This window comes from Homalodisca vitripennis, chromosome 3 (genome assembly GCF_021130785.1).
Source record: "Homalodisca vitripennis isolate AUS2020 chromosome 3, UT_GWSS_2.1, whole genome shotgun sequence".
NCBI classification, from domain to species: domain Eukaryota; kingdom Metazoa; phylum Arthropoda; class Insecta; order Hemiptera; family Cicadellidae; genus Homalodisca; species Homalodisca vitripennis.
The window spans coordinates 16,722,458-16,739,587 of NC_060209.1; the positions used below are offsets into that span (position 1 = coordinate 16,722,458).

The window sequence follows — 17,130 nt, forward strand, 5'->3', positions numbered from 1 at the left end:
ACGTAAGTGTCTTTGTGGCGAAGAAAATTGTCGTTCTATGTTTTATTACTGTGTCCTACGATTTATGCGCTTGTTTACTCAAAATATACAGTGCACCTCTTTAATGCCGTGTAAGGAATCATGGGCATCAGAGGCATGACAACATGATAGCCTAGTAATACGGCAAGCGATAGTCTCGCAATCAAGTGTAAAGTATTTATTTACTCACCGATTAGTGAAAATTAATCCATGTGCACCTGTAAAACACACTGGCGCCTGACCGGCGTACAAAACGAACGTACAGTAGCGACCGAACGAACACCTGTCTGTAACTGTACTGTGAGCGCCGCGCGCGACAGCCGGTCGCCAAGTTACGTACTTCCCGCGCTGCTGTGACGTCACCCGCGGCAGTGATGTCACGAGAGGGAGTTATCCCGTCACGGAGGGAATTTACGGAGTCGGCGGCGGACAACAATACGCGCTGCTGCTACGGCACACCGCTACCGCTACGGCGCAGAATAAACCAATGACACTGGACTGCAATTTTAATTAAAGTCGAAGTTCACAATTTGTGAATAAAACAATCAATTTACTCGAGGTTGGCTAATCGTTGCGATAAGCGGTTTCACAATCGAATAGTGTTTATATAATCAAGTTGTTGACAACGAAACTGCATAATTTGTATACGCTCATTCCCGATAAAATAAATAAACAATTTCCGAACCACGTCCTGTAACCACAAATTGTGTTGAAGTAAATTACCATATCGCAATATTTTAACCATTGTACAGTTGGCCATTATTTTGTTCGATAATCATTTCAGCGCCGTTATTTAAAATAATAATTTCTCAGTTATTAAAATAGTTTTTAGTAATGACAACATAAGAAATATTTCTTATTTTTTTTATTCAAATAAAATTAAAACTCAATTTTACCAATTCATTGTTCTATTGTGCCAATATAAATAGAACGACAATGCCTTATGCAAGCTACAATGCCGTGCGGGTGCGGTATACGAAGTAGACCACACAGTATGTCAAATGAGCTGTGTTGTTTTCATAATATGTGATTAAGGAAACAACCACGTTAACACAGTATCATTATTCTTTCACGGAATTCTTCCGTACAAAAATATTATACTATAAAAATGTTACTTATTATATTACTGAAATTAAATAACTAACATGGAAAACACGGAGTAATATATAATTATTTATATTATTGCTATTCCATATCTTCAAATTCCGGGTTTAAAAACTACTACATTACGTAAATTAAGGGTTAATTTTCGTTGTTAACAATCATGATATATAAACGGGTGTCTATATGTAACATTAGCTACATGAAGGAAACAGGATTTTTCCGGACATTTGCCATCGTTCAGTGAAACAATAAATCAGTAACACTACGTTTCGAGATCTGCAATCTGATCTCTTCTTCAGGTAAAGAACTAACCTAATACGGAGGTCAGTCGTAGGTGGTTAGTAGACGAATGAAGACGTATTGTGACCTGTATTCCGTAGTTCTGTTTTAATGATTAGTGTTTTGTATAGTTTTTTATTAAGTGCATGTTTATAGAGTTAGTGAAGTTGACAAACAACATGTAGGTTGTGATTCCTGACTTAGGCGTGCCACAACGCTTTGGTAAGATTTGTTTATTTTAACCTAGTTTGTAATATTATGTATTAGGTTAGTTCTTTACCTGAAGAAGAGATCAGATTGCAGATCTCGAAACGTAGTGTTACTGATTTATTGTTTCACTGAACGATGGCAAATGTCCGGAAAAATCCTGTTTCCTTCACAATCCTTCCATCGTCAAAAATAACCTTCAAACAAAGGATTAGCTACATAGGCAAATGATATACAAGAAAATATATACGAAAGTACTTAAGAATTTAATCAGTTTTGTGTAAACAAAGGTAAAATTAATAATGTAATTTCTCAAGAAATGGACCGTGATTCTAGGAATGATATAGCAGTGCAGCGGCTTATCTGGAAGTCGACATTGATAACGGGATACATTAGGGGATGTTCAGTTAACAATGAATTACTTTCTCTCGCCTTGTGGTTGGATAGTCCGAGGCCAACCAAAAGCGTCGGTGATGAGGTAGTTTTAGTTTGGATAGGGGTCGATATAAAATCCTCTGGCACACGCATCTCGGTGTCTTTTTGAGTAATTAGCGGTTTATTGGGTAGGATTTCAGTTCCTTTTTTTTCTACAAATCTGCGCGGGATTTTGCGAAGTAGTAATTTTATAGTCGAATTACAACTTGAGTATGGGAAATTTGTTGTCAACTGTTAGCTCTTTTTTACAGGGATTATTGTATTACTGTGATACAAAAGGCAATTAAGAAGATTTGGAGGATACTTAATAATTAAAGTAACTTTTCAATTTTAATATTAGTTAATGGTTACCTGCAATGTAAGTTAAATGTAGTATACGACAGTCAGAATAGATGTAAAACATCAAGATAAGCCATTTTTTAGTAATTATATTTTTGGGTGGAATATACTAGTTAAAGTACAGTTTTAACTTTGAATCTGTACCAACAGTAACAGATCGTGACGCACGTGGCACAAAGAAATGTTCAGTGAGTTTTTAGTGAAATTTTATTTAGTTACACTTTTATTTTGAATTAAACTAGAATTTTCAAATTATTAGAATTTAATAAGAAAGTTTGTATTATCGATATTATAAATTAAAATTTCTTTATAGTTGAATATTCCCTCTAAAATATTCATAATACATGTTATAATCTTTCAAAACACAGATCTCAAAAACTACTTCAATAATTGCAAAAAAAAGTGTAAACAATGATTTAATAAAACCAGATCTTGTTTGTAAAGATTTTGACAAAAGAAGACATCATGCATTCATCTTAATTAAAAATAATCATATGTAGGAATATTCTTATTGCGTAATCCGAGCTCAAAGAAGAGAAATGCAAAAAATATTTAAAGAATTTGAAATAGATAACACAACAAAATTGAAATTTTATTGAGATTTGGTGATCCGAATAGCGTATATATATAATCAAATGAAAGGTTTTAAAATATTTTATATGATGGAAACCATATAGTATGACAGAACTATGACAAATATGACAGAATCTCGAGTTATTTATAAAATCTCTAAAGTACATGATGGTATATTAATACATTTTATTAACTAAAAAACCTCTTTTATTATGACCATTTGTTTGTAAATGTTCCTGAAGATTACGGAATTGTTGAATAGCTCTCCCAAATTCTCAATGAATTGGTTTATAAACTATATTTCTTATACATCCTTTCCAATGTGCTTTTTTGATCTTTACTACAATACCAATTATTAAATTCAAAATTATTCTCAATTTATTTAAACCGGTCATAGTCTTTCTCTTCTAAATTTAATTTTTCCATTTTATCATATCCTTTTTTACATAAATGACAACGATCCTTACACCTACATTCAAATCCATTTGTTCTACTTCTATCTTTAAAAAGTTGGTGTAAATCATTTAATCCCTTACAATTGAACATTTATTTTGTGATTCCAATTATATAGACTTTTAAGTAACATATGACACTGTTACATAGTTATATATATAAACAAAACCCTTATATATATATATATATATATATATATAAACAAAACCCTTATATATATATATATATATATATATAAAAGGGTTTGCGGTTATTTCTTCTTTATTTAAATCATTTATACTATAAGTTAAAAGATTTGTATTATTAATCTTATACATTACAAAGATTTCTCTAGACCAATTATTTTTATATTTAAATATTTGAAAATTTTTGTTTTTTATTAAAAATTCTTACTTCATCATAATTTTAAATTTAGTTTTTTGTGAATTTCAGGCCGAATATACTTGAAAACTGTTTCTAATAATTCTTTTTCTGCACCTTTTTCTACAACTTTTGTATTCATATAAATCATAATGATTTCCTAGATTTGTCACTTTTAATTTGTTCAAAACCTTTAAATAACCTTGAAAACCTTTTTCAGACAAGTTCTCACATGTTAAAATTGAATAAATATCTTGAATTTTTATAATTATTCTGTATAATCAAGTTTTTTTCTGTATTTTATCAATAAAATCGCAAGGAAATATTACATTACCTGATACAATTATAAACTAAGAATTCTTCACCATTTGGATATCTCTCATTCTTGTCTGATCTTGCATGTTTTTCTTTTCAACTTTAAAAAAAATTATTTGTATGTTTAAAATGTCATTTTTAAAATGTTGGCTAACTTTTCAATAGTTAATATCATAAATTTGAATGTATCTCTACATTTTAAATTTTCTTGGGTGTTTCCTTTAAATTCATACCCAAAGCCATAATTGTCAGAATAATTTATATATTTTTCATCTGTATTTGCAATTAGATCATCATTTCTATGTATATTGTTTTGCTAATTTTATTACCTATTACAATTAAAAAACCAGAATATTTGAGGAATTTTTTTATATAAAAGACAAATAGCTGCAGCTCTATATTTTCCAGTTGAATGACAATGATCTTCTTTTTACATGTGTCATAATCGTATCACTAATCTGGTATAAAACCTAAGATAGGCTAGTTTCTGTATTTTGATATAAATGAAAATAAAACTGTATTTTCACAAATATGAAAATATTTGAATTTTGATATAAAATTGCTTTTTATTCAGTCAATTTCATACATAGGTCTTTAATATAAATAGAATTAAACTTGTATTTTATATACTTCGACGTTTTATTGAGCTCTTCAAACAATTTGACTGAATCAATCGGAAAATCTTCAATTAAACTCAATTACATAAGGTTTGTACATTTTATTTGTAACACTTGAAACGAGATATAGAGTAAAACCATAGAGAATGTGCTTCTGAATCCTGGTTTTTGTTTGTTGATTTCAGTCGTTGTCAGGTTTCATTGAAAAAGTATATAACTACGAATAGGGACGACGTTAAATTTTATTATCATTTAGGATAGGATAGACAAAATATTATTAAAAAAATTAATTAAAATTACATTACCGAGTGATATGAAAAAAACAGGACGTCAAAATTTATTATCCGTTAGGTTAGGATAGAGAGATATTATAACAAAATTAATTGGAATTCAAAATAGTGAATGATAAATTCATCACTAAGGAAGATACAATCCATCCTAACTTGTATAAGGTTGAAATTGCTGATTATAATTTTGAACTGGTATTTTAAACTATAAAAAAAACTAAGATAAATAATATTATAATTGAGTGTATGAAATCATAATACTGTCACTTTTAACATGCCACCAGTTTGTCACTTTACACACGACAGTACCCTGTCACTTTAAACATGATAGTATTCTATCACTTTTAATACGCCAACAGTTTGTCACTTTAAACACGATAGCACTATGTCACTTTAAACATGACAGTATTCTATCACTTTTAATACGTCAACAGTTTGTCACTTTAAACACGACAGCACTATGTCACTTTAAACACGACAACACTATGTCACTTTACACATCACAGTACCCTGTCACTTTAAACATGACAGTATTCTATCACTTTTAATACGCCAACAGTTTGTCACTTTAAACACAACAGTACTCTGTCACTTTAAACATGACAGTATTCTATCACTTTTAATACGCCAACAGTTTGTCACTTTAAACACGACAGCACTATGTCACTTTAACATTTCAGTAACCTGTCACTTTAAACACGATAGTACTCTGTCACTTTAAACATGACAGTACTCTGTCACTTTAAACACGACAGTACTCTGTCACTTTAACATTTCAGTAACCTGTCACTTTAAACACGATAGTACTCTGTCACTTTAAACATGACAGTACTCTGTCACTTTTAATATGCCTACAGTCTGCCACTTTAAACACGACAGTACTCTGTCACTTTTAATATGCTGGCAGTTTGTCACATTAAACACGACAGTACTCTGTCACTTTAATTCAAATGCCATGTGGCTTGTAAAGTCCTCCAAATCTTGGATTTATATGGATTAAACTTATTATACATACATAATCAAGACTATTTCAAGGTTTTTACTTGAAGGAAATTACGCGAATTGCGCAGTTGCACAATTCTGTGGCGTGTAGCACAGTTCGGGTACAACAATAACAACTAACAGTAGGCAGGCTCGTGAGTACATGTGTAACATAATGCACACTTGGAGGTGGCAGATCTGTAACGCAGTAATTAACATAGCGTGGGCTCGGGTATTTTGTGCTGTCCTAGAAGTGTTTGTAACCCCCCTCCCTCCACCATCAACCAGAGCACGGTGGGCGGCACCATTGTGTCGCCCACAGGTCTCAATCATCGGGGGCCTTCCCACATTCTCGCGTATATCACTATTTGGCAAACGGGATTTTGACTGATCCAGAGAATAGCTCACTAGCAGCAGACTTTTATCGAAGCTTATCTTCACACAGAGTGGAAACGAGGTAATTATTTAATTTTAATTGTGAAATGTGGATCAATTTGCCAGTCATCGACAGCGTACTCGATTGTACGTATCGTTCATCTCTATCGTTCATACATACGGCAATCCATCCAAGTCGAAAAAATTTTAAAGGCAGAAGGCGCCACCGAAGCCCGCACTGTGGTCCAGGGGCATTTCTAATTGATGCTTTCTCGAGCTCAGATCACGTTGGACGATCTGGCACTCGCACTTCTGGTAGAAAAATGAAAAACATTCCACGAGGTAGTACCTAAATTCAAGCCCATAACACGTAAGTCAAATCTAACTTCTTTATACCTATAATGTGTACGTAACTGCCTACCTATATAACGTAATATCAAAATAGTAGATAGGGACAGAGGATTACTTCGGTGTTACTGGTACATTTTTCGATATTTTGAATAATTATTGAATTTTTTTCGTCTTTCCAGCACTTGTAACCGCCTCGATTGTTTTTTAAAAATATTTCACTATGTAATATGTTTCAACATTAAAGAAATTGAAGTTACAGTAATAATTGTAGAGAATTACTTAAACCTATTTGAGCAGTTTTACCGAATTATACATTGATAGTGCATATAATGCTAATAACGTTCTAGACTGGACGTGTTTCCATGGAAACCAGCTTTTCACGGGTAGATAACAGTCATTTCGATGTTAGTCTTTAGACCCTGATAAAATACATGTCCTTCTAATTACAAGAAAATCAGTTTCAAAGAAAAGGACAAAGTGACTTGACTTATTTCCTTTATTCCTTAGGTGGAACATAGGGCTGCCACAAAGTCACGCCATTCCTCTCTGTTCTCAGCCATCTGCTTCACGTTTTGCCAGGTTTTTCTTACAGTTCTCAACTCTTTTTCTGCTGTCCGTCTCCAGGTCATCCTTGGGCGGCCCCTTTTTCTATGGCCTTGAGGGTTCCAATCAAAACTATGTCTAGCTATGTTGTTATGGTCTCGTCTCATTGTATGACCTATCCAGCCCCATTTTCTGCGTCGGATTGTCAATTCGATTGTCAAAAGTGCTGCTTCATCTGCATTCAGCTTTAAAAACTCTCCTGGGATATTATCCTCTCCTGGGGCTTTACAATTTTTCAGCTTTCTGATAGCTTCAGCAATTTCCCTTTCCCCTGGTGCATTCACTTCTATTCCAACCTGTTCGTTCATTACCATTGCAACATCTGCACCATTTGCATCTTGCTCTCTATCTTCTTCATCATTTTGGTTTACAGTGCGGTTTAGGACTTCCTGGAAATGTTGTCTCCACCGTTTTAACTGCGCCTCTTCCGTCACCAACAAATCTCCTGTTTTACTTTTAATAGGTTTACTGTCCGCAAAGGCTTTCCTTCTCGAGAGTCTTTTAGTTATCACATAGAGCGTCTTACTATCTCCCCTGTCAGCTGCCTCCTGTGCTTTATCCGCTAGATAATTTATATACTTCCTTTTATCTCTTCTAAAAAGTCTCTTAACATTTCTATTTGCTCTGCTATATTCTCTTGATGCAGCTTCTTTTTGATCTCGAGTTCTGCATTGATTGAGTATATGTTTTGCTTGTTTCCTATTCTGTATTGCCTCCCATGTTTCCTCGGAGATCCAGTCCGGTCTATTCTTATTCCCATAGCCCAAAACTTCTTCTGCTGTGTCTTGAAAGATTTCCTTGAAATTCTTCCATTTTTTCTCTATTTTTTTTCTGAGGGATTTTCTCTCTCGTGAAGAGCTTCATCGTCAATGTCGTCCACCCTTAGAGCCTGGAATCTATTTTTCAACTGCATGCTAAACTGCACTTTCTTTGATTCATCTTTCAATTTGACCAAGTCCCACTTCCTCTGAGCACATTGGAGTTTTACCGCAGTCGATGATATCTTAAGCTGTGTGACTCCTATTATCAGGTGGTGATCAGTTCCCGCATCCGCTCCTCTTTTATTTCGCACATCAAGAAGTGATTTCCTCCAGGATTTGTCGATACAAATATGATCGATCTGGTTCTCTGTTTTACGATCAGGTGAGAGCCAAGTTACCTTACTGACAAAGTACTTTCCTCTAAAAGTACTAATCCTTTTAAAACAAACCGAATCGTAAATATTGGTTCTAAAGCAACACTATCAGAAATGTTCTAGCGTGTTTCTTTGCTGGTTTACAAAACTAGGTCCATGTATATTTTTGTAGACGAAAAAGGTATTATATATTACACCATTTATTTCTTTCCGGAAGACGACTGCCCGCACTTTTTACGGGGTTACAACTGATTCGAAAATATTTCTCTACGGCAAAAATAGACGACTAATGAGGCCGAGTCTGGCACCGACTGAAAGCCAAACCAAACTCAAGCTCTCCCAGGACAAAGTTGCGTAAATCCTTTGCCTTTGAGTGAGCGCCACTCCGCGCTTTAACATGAATGTCGGAGAGGAGTTGAACCAAATTAACTGTCAAACAAATGTTGGACTTCAAACATGTCCCATGTCAGAACACAGTCCGGCGAGTCACACTGGCACATACGTAGTTATAGAATCTGTCTGTCATCTGTCCGATTTAAGTTTTAAAGTTGTAATAACTTTTATGGCAATTAACCGACCGACAAGTAGACTGAATTGTATGCCACCTACAGAACACGGCTAGTTGCTAAAGTTTTCGCGTACAATTCCACTCTAACAATAAAACCGAGTTTTCGACTCGGTAATTCTGCAATAACGCGCCCAAGTTGTTCACAACTACAAACAGTACACGTATTACCGGATAAACTCTACACCCGGTTTCCAACTTGTCTCAAACAGACCCCACAGTTATGTAAGGATTACGTAACTACCCCGAGGGCAGCGTCGATTGAATTCCTTTCTGTCTAGTATGTCAGCGCGCAGCGCTGGAATCTTTACTATGTCTGCTTTTCACTATCTCTGTGTGGAATTGCGAGCAATTATATTTTACCACACGAAGCTCAAAGAAGGCAAGAATTTGATTATTATACAACGCTTAATTATAAGATAAACAATCAATAATGAAAGATACGTAGGTCTGAAGAAATACTCGTTGAAATCTTCGTAATATAAAACATTTCCTACTTTTCACTCTGGTTCGAATCCACTCGTCGCAATGGGTTACTAGCTTTTTATACGGTTTGCAAAGAACTCTCTGTTTTGGCGTTTAAGTCAGTCGAGAAGTACGATGACGCTAGAGAATCACACCTTTCCTCTCTTATGACTGACTCCAGCTTATTCCAAGGTATATTTTATAGGTAAACCGCTTACAAAATTACACAGGGCGATTTTAGTTCACGCAGGGTAGTGTGTAACGCCGTTCTCTCCCGGTATACCCCACCACTGCTCGGCACTCGCCCGCTTGCTCTATCCCCTGACCTGACCACTGCTACAGTCTAACCTCATACCAAAATGCAAGCACCCTGGATATGTCTATGGCTACATTAGTCTGTTCAATTTATATTTTACGTTTGTATAGGCCTACAGACAAAAATACAACATACTTACAGAATAAGTAAGTAGCTCCAGTGTAAACAAAGGCGCCAGTAAGATACGATCCATACAGCTGATAAAATAAAACAGAGACGAGGAGATGCTTATCCCACTCTCCACCACTGGAGAGGGGCCCCTTCTCTGAGCTCAGATAACTGCTTCTGCGCACGTTTTTTTGCGAGCGGTTTATCTATGCGGTAAAGGCTACTAGTACGATGATAATCCCAAAGACTAAACTTCCAGCGTCCCAATAACAGTGTCTACCTTACTTTTGTTGTTAAAATCATTGAGTCTCGACCACTTTTAAACTGTTTACCCACTTGTACACATTTCCGAGCACTTTACACTTTAGTTACTAGGGTATATTAGCTGGGTTTTCATATCTAGCTATTAAAACCTAATCACTATACGTTGTTCGATTAATATAGAAGTGGAATCGCCACCGCAAAATTATTTGTTACTTTATTAAGACAGCCCAGAAGTGAGATCCTCACCCAGATACTAGCTAACCAGCGCTTGACGGATAAGGACCGCCAGGATGAAGAAGAGAGCATTCGACAGTTCTTCGTCAAGATAAAATGGACCTCAGAAGACCTGCTGTCATTGATCATTAGATAACTACTCTGAACGATCCATTATTACCATTACCGCATCGACACGCCCCTTATTGTGCTTGAACATCTCCATGCTTTGCAAGTTTACTTCGTGGGGGCTAAAAATTACATTGAAAAGTGAGAAAAAGTTTTCTTCTTCAACTTGGTTTTCTTTCTTATGTGCTTTAATATCACCAGTTTTCGTAAGAGTATGCAATACATGTTTTATGTACATGGATATAATATAAAATCCAGAATAATTTAAGGAGTTTCTCATTCAGGCTACAACTTCATTAACATCTCTCATCTAGAATGTGAGTCAAATATATCACAATTCCTCCTAAACACATCAATATACCAATTCGAGAAAGTCAAATAAGGTTTAATGTAACAGAAAATGAATTACACTGCATGAACGAGTTTCTGAATCATCGCAAACAGTTCAAGGTCTAATGAGAAATGAAGCATCAATTTGTTTCGATCCTCTGACAAATCATCCCGGTGTTCAATTACCAGTGTAACTATTGCGCTGTTTATACATTTAACGATGCGTGCAGTTTCAGATTGCCACTATTGTTAGTATTAAAATGCCTATACAAAACTGGACACACTTGTTTGAGCATTCAGTGGTAACTGTTTCGAAACAGATAAAATTCCATTAATCCGACATCCGATAGTTCGGCACTCTCGATAGTCCGGCACGACTTTTGGGAAAAGTAACATTTTCTTGAACAACGAAAAACATCAATTGTTTAGTACGCAACGACTGTTTCCGTTCATGGTGGACAAAGCGTTTAGGGGGGCGTGGATAAGAAGTTAAGACGTCATATTCGGCCGACTTCGGATGATATCGGTTCATGTGACTGACAGCCTGTGTAACCAGTCGTACTTTCGTATCAATTCAATTGAGTCTAGTAATGGTAGGTCAATTTCACAGTTAATATACTCAGAACAGATTTATGATGGTAGGAGAACGTTTCGCCACTGCCTTCTGAGACAGACAAGCAGTGTCTAGAGAAGGCAGAGGCAGTAAGGGACTGTGATGATCGCGCCCTTGACCTTGACCGTGTCCGCCCAATTATTGTGATACGTAGCCTACGCGCTGAAACAGACCATTAAAAAAGTAGTTCTTATAGATCCACACATAACTAAGATTATTTCATGGTGATATTTGAATAATAAAAACGTGTTTTACTGCGGTTGTCTGTTTACGTATTATGTCCACTATATATATATATATATATATATATATATATATATATATATATATATATATCCAATAATCCGGCATATTTGATAATCCGGCGTGCCTCAAGTCTTCACCGTGCCGGATTAATGGAAGTCTACTGCCATTATAGCTCAACGTGTGGAGGAACCGAAGTAATTCAGGTTAACAAAAAGCCTTTTAATTACTTCCACAAAGGGAGCTGATTAGGAAATAATTAACTGACAATTCAGTAGGCAATTCCTATCACGTTGGAAAAGGTCCAAGTCAAGACCGAGCAGGTGTACACTTTCTCTACACCCCGAGTTAACTAGGGACAGCACACGTATTAAGATTCAACGCCAGAGCAAAGCAAATCTCCTCTACTTACACCTTGCATTCAAGAAATCAAACAATGCCGAAAGTATACTCTGGAATTTTGCTATTCCTTTGGAATTTTGCTATTCCTTCCTTTATTGACATTTTAAAAATCTAAATTATTTTCCTGATCAGGAAGCAGTGACCGCGCATACTAACGGCACGTCATTTTCCCCAGGCGAAATCTCTGAGTTACCCAAGTTGTCCTAGGCTTGTAAAACTGTGAACCGGTTCTATAAACAGATCTGACCTGACCAAGCAGGTGACATCACCGTCGCAGACAACAAGTATCCAAACACCGGAGACGATCCCACCTGTAACAACGCGCGAGGCACAGACAGATGTTTTATCGCTACCAGATAACAGAGGCACGTTCCTACAAGAAGCGTGAAGGACAGTCCAAGGTCACACAGCACCGAAACTTGCCGGCTATCCTTGCCTCAATAGAGGAACACAAAGACCGTCTCTCCACCGCACACGTCAACTCGTGCCGCAATAATGTCCATGACGGGAGGAGATTAGTTTGATATTATTTCGTGAATGTGAAGACGTGCAATGAAGAAAAAGAAGGACGGGTCTTATTCTTCCATAACAATTGTGCTTTTTTTACACTTGTATGTTGTGGATTGTGGGCATAAAATATAATCACTCCCACTTTTAATAAAATGTCATTACTTTTCATTTCTAGTGATCTGACTGTCGTTGGTGGTTGGTCGACGAATGCAGACCCATTGTGACCTGTATTCTGTAGTACAGTTTTAATAATTATTTGTGTTTACTTTTTTATTATGCGCATGTTTTAGTTAATGGAGTTGACACACAACGTAGTGGTTGTGATTCCTGACTTACGCATGTCACAACGCTCTGGTATGATTTGTTTATTTTAACCTAGTTTGTAATTATGTGTTAGGTTAGTTATTTACCTGAAGTAGAGGTCAGATTGCAGATCTCGAAACGTGGTGTTACTGATTTTTTGTATCACTGAACGACGGAAAATCCAGTTTCCTTCACAATCCTTTTATCGTCGAAAACAAACTTCAAACAAAGAATGAAAAAGATCCATTATGATTATATTTAATAACAAACCGTATGATTTTCTACAGGTAAAAGTTATTTGGGAATAGTGAAAGACTTAGTAAATAATTGCTATAAACTTCTTTTAATTTTAATGTTTAAATACTTAGATTTGTTTGTGATCCAATTAGATCCAAAAGGCATGTTTCGGCCTTACTCCAGAGTCACTCTAATTAGATGCCGACACTCGGTAAAGTAACAATGGCGTCTCTCAAGCTAACCGAGCGTCACAGAGTTCTACAACTTTCTGGTCCCCGCAGCCATTCAGCTCAATCCGGCTTCATAGCTGGACTCTGCTATTTACCAAGTGATTTAGCATCCAGGGCCATCTGCCTCGGGGCCCTTTATTACGAGGCCGACCACTGTGTTATTAGTTGACACCAAATTACTCTCAAATCTGTTTTGAATTCGCAGGGTCTACATCTACAGAGGTTTCACAGTATTGCAACAATCTGTCGCCCACTTTTATTGCTACCAGACAATTACAATGAATTGTATAGCAAAGGTCAATTATTAATTTTAAATAAGCTAAAAGATATCACACTCTCATCCAGTCAATCGAACAAAGGCGCATTCATTCAGCTTCCATCTGCTTAAAAATCATTTGCCTCTTCGACACCGCGTCCATTATCTTCGAAATCATTGGTCTCCCAGTTGTATGCGAGGAACTTGTCCACGCTTTAAAAAACCTTTGAGGCCAGAATCCGTTCGTGGCGAGCTTCGAGGCCTTGGGCATTTCTAGAATTTTGAGTGAGCTTGGCAGATTATTGAATAGTAACACACCTGCTTGTGAGGGCAAGTGTTTGAAGGTTACCGTCCTGTGCCGGCCAGTATGCAGATTATTCCTGCCTCTGAGGCAGGTGTTATGACTGTGTATGTCTCGGCCCCGTGTTGAGACACATTTAGACAAGCAAAATGACACAGTTTTCAAGGATGTAGAGGCCGGGTAAAGTCAATATCTGCATCTCCTTGAACGCATGTCGGCTTCCAGTTTGGTGATTATTCTGAGAGCCTTTTCTGGGAGTCTCTTAAAATCTGCATTTGCACATGCGCCTCAGAGCGTTCCTCCATATGAAAGGTGGGGGTAGATTAGTCCGTAATATGCGGTCATCAATGCCTGAGTTGGGCAGTATACAGGCAGACTTCTCAAGGCAAAGATTGCAGAAGACAATTTTGAGCAGACTGCTTCCACGTCAGCTCTCGATCAAGGTGAATTCCAAGGAACTTTATGGAACAGACTTCTTCGAGCGTAATGTCAACATAAAAGCTGGACCACACATGGTTTCCCTGGGTCTCAGGCAGAAAAGTATGGAATTTAGTTCTGATGTTTTGTGTGTTTGAAACGTAAGGCGTGGACCTACCTCGTTTCGTGTGGCATCGGTCATTCAGTGAACATATTGAATACACCAATTTACTAAAGTAATTGACTTATTTACATTTAAACACGTAAACCAATATTTAAAACTGTTATTTTTGTGAAGCCTTTAGATAGCAAGGCTATCTTCGTCAGATACTTTTGTGATGTTTCTGACGAAGTTAGCCTTGCTATCGAAAGGCCTCACAAAAATAAAAGTTTTAAATATTGGTCTAAGTGTTTAAATGTAAATACGTTAACAAGTAGCCAATACAAGCTCCATCTTCAACATACTAATTTAATGCTTGTGTTGATCAGAAAATGTCGAACAAATGAACATGTTTTTAGGAAATCTACAAATTTGAGACTACCTGCAAATAATGTGGAGCATGTGGATTTTTCCCAAATACACGTACATAGAAAATACATCAATTTACACGTTTATTTATAACTCATCGGCGGTGTATCTAGAGTTGCCAGCACCCCTCAAAACAGTTCAGGTAAAACAATAAAATCTTCTGATAAGCGCAAGAGTTCACTAACAAAATAATATTTACACATCCAACATTTAAACTCAAATAAAAAAAATAACTCTATTTAAGAGTTATTTAGTTCCTAATTGCAATTAGAATGTTGAAGCCCTCTCGCATCATAGATGTTCTCATCAGACGTTTACAGAGAATAATGCGCTACGGTATAGCGGTTTGGGGTAATCCTTCTTCTTTAGACAGGCTGTTTTGAGTATAATTTGTAACCTCCGTAAATTCGACTCTTGCAAAGAATATCCCCCCCACCCCCCCCCCCCCCCACCCCCCCCCCCCCCCACCCCCCCCCCCCCCCACCCCCCCCCCCCCCCACCCCCCCCCCCCCCCACCCCCCCCCCCATCAGTTTCCAGAGTATTATTTTGTTTTGTGTTTATTTGAAATAATTGAACTGTCTGTGAATCCTGTTGTGACTAAGTTATGGCGTGTGTAGGATGGCCTCCACGTCTGAAACCGGACTGCAATTGTTCGCCCGTCTGATCTCGAGACCCAGTCTACTCGGACTGGACAATGTCCTGTTTCCGGACGGTCCAAACGCCAAAGAGGTGATAGAGTTGAGTGGCGAACCGTCTTGCGGGAAAACTCTACTGTTCAGCCAGTTCATCGTGAAGTGTATCTTACCGAAGGAGGTGGGCAGTGTCCGCGTTGGAGGATTGAGTACGGGTGTCGTCCTGTTGAACACGGACCACCACTTCCAGATGTACAAGATGGTGTCTCTGATGGAGGCGCACCTGAAGGCAGCCAGTGAGAAGTTCTCTGTGTCCGATGTTGAGAACATCGTCAAGGACTCTCTGGACAGACTGGTCATGTACAACATCAGCGACAGTGCTCAGCTGCAAGTCACCTTCCACGCGTTGCACGGCGTCGTGGCCAACCAGCCGGAGATCGGACTCATCCTGCTGGACAGCATTTGTGCGTTTTACTGGCAGGACTCCATGGCGTCCGGCATCCGGAAGATGGACCTGTACGCCAAAAACGTCCTGAAGATGATGCAAAAGACTTTGAGTGATTTTAAAGGTGTCATCATGTACTCCCGACCTGATTACTTTCAGTCGAAATCCGGCAAAGCGGAGAGATGCAGTTCGGACCTCACTGTGGGCTGTGTTAATAGAAAAATAATCCTGAAACGGACTGTGCAGGAAAATATATTCAATGCTACCATTGAAACCGCTGCTGGACAAGAAGTAAAACTGTACACGATTGATCCAGCCGGGATTCATTGGGTTAAAACATAGTTGTGTAAAGTACTTTTTACAATGTATAAATTATAACATTAATATAATGTAAAAATAATGAACTTTTAATCAACCTTTGTTTGCAATAACTACAAACAGTTGTGTTCCAACACAAGAAATAATTAACAGAAGTAGAATTAGTTAACTCATATTGTGATAACAGTGCAAGGACTCATGCTTACTTATTGTGCATGTATAACACTTGCTCTTTCCTCTAATCCAGTGCTAAAATGTTAGAAACATTATTAACGCTGTGGAATTTTAATACTTTTATGGCTTTAAGTATTAATCCTACTAGCAGTGTAAGAGTTTAATTCGGTGACATGGAGTGAGTGTATTTGAGCGGTGCATTATTAAATTGAACTCTGCTGTGTGTATTATTTATTTAAGGATAATAAATTGTTCAAGCATCCACTTAGGATGTACATTGTTTAAATATTGTACAGTCCTAACCTTAAAATTATTGGCATATACATATTCTAAGTATGCAGTGGTGCACCCAGAAATATTTTCTGGGGGGGAGAGGGTTGTCCGGATCTCCTCCCCCCCCGGGAAATTTGTGAGATATTAGGTCCTAAATTATTATTTTATAGTACTCTGAACTAATAAAAGAAGGACAGAGATTAGGCCAGAGTGTATAAAATGGACAGTGAAACCACTCTACCGTCAAATTATCAGGATGCTTATACAAAAATAATTAAAATCTTCAACAAGATATGCAGATTATTTAACGTGTATTCACACTAAAACAAAATATTGAACAAAATAGTTCAGTTTAAATAACAAAACAAGACTAAAGCCAAATGTTTATGTCTGCTCTCGGATGAAAAAGTATAGATATCCAAGT

General features: G+C 37.0%; 1 protein-coding gene and 1 long non-coding RNA gene across 2 annotated transcripts in view; one reads left to right on the top strand and one right to left on the bottom strand.

The window, feature by feature from the left end:
- Window positions 1–427, bottom strand: part of LOC124356641 — a 59,467-nt gene extending 59,040 nt beyond the window's left edge. The window contains exon 1 of the long non-coding RNA XR_006921882.1: window positions 209–427. This is a non-coding gene — a long non-coding RNA (uncharacterized LOC124356641). The remainder of the gene's footprint in view (window positions 1–208) is intronic.
- LOC124356640 (DNA repair protein XRCC2-like) overlaps window positions 1–16,694 on the top strand; it is a 183,090-nt gene extending 166,396 nt beyond the window's left edge. The window contains exon 2 of the mRNA XM_046807764.1: window positions 15,482–16,694. Within this exon, the coding sequence (XP_046663720.1) occupies window positions 15,483–16,283 (801 nt within the window). The 5' untranslated portion in view covers window position 15,482 and the 3' untranslated portion in view covers window positions 16,284–16,694. The remainder of the gene's footprint in view (window positions 1–15,481) is intronic.
- The last annotated feature ends 436 nt before the right edge of the window (window positions 16,695–17,130 follow it).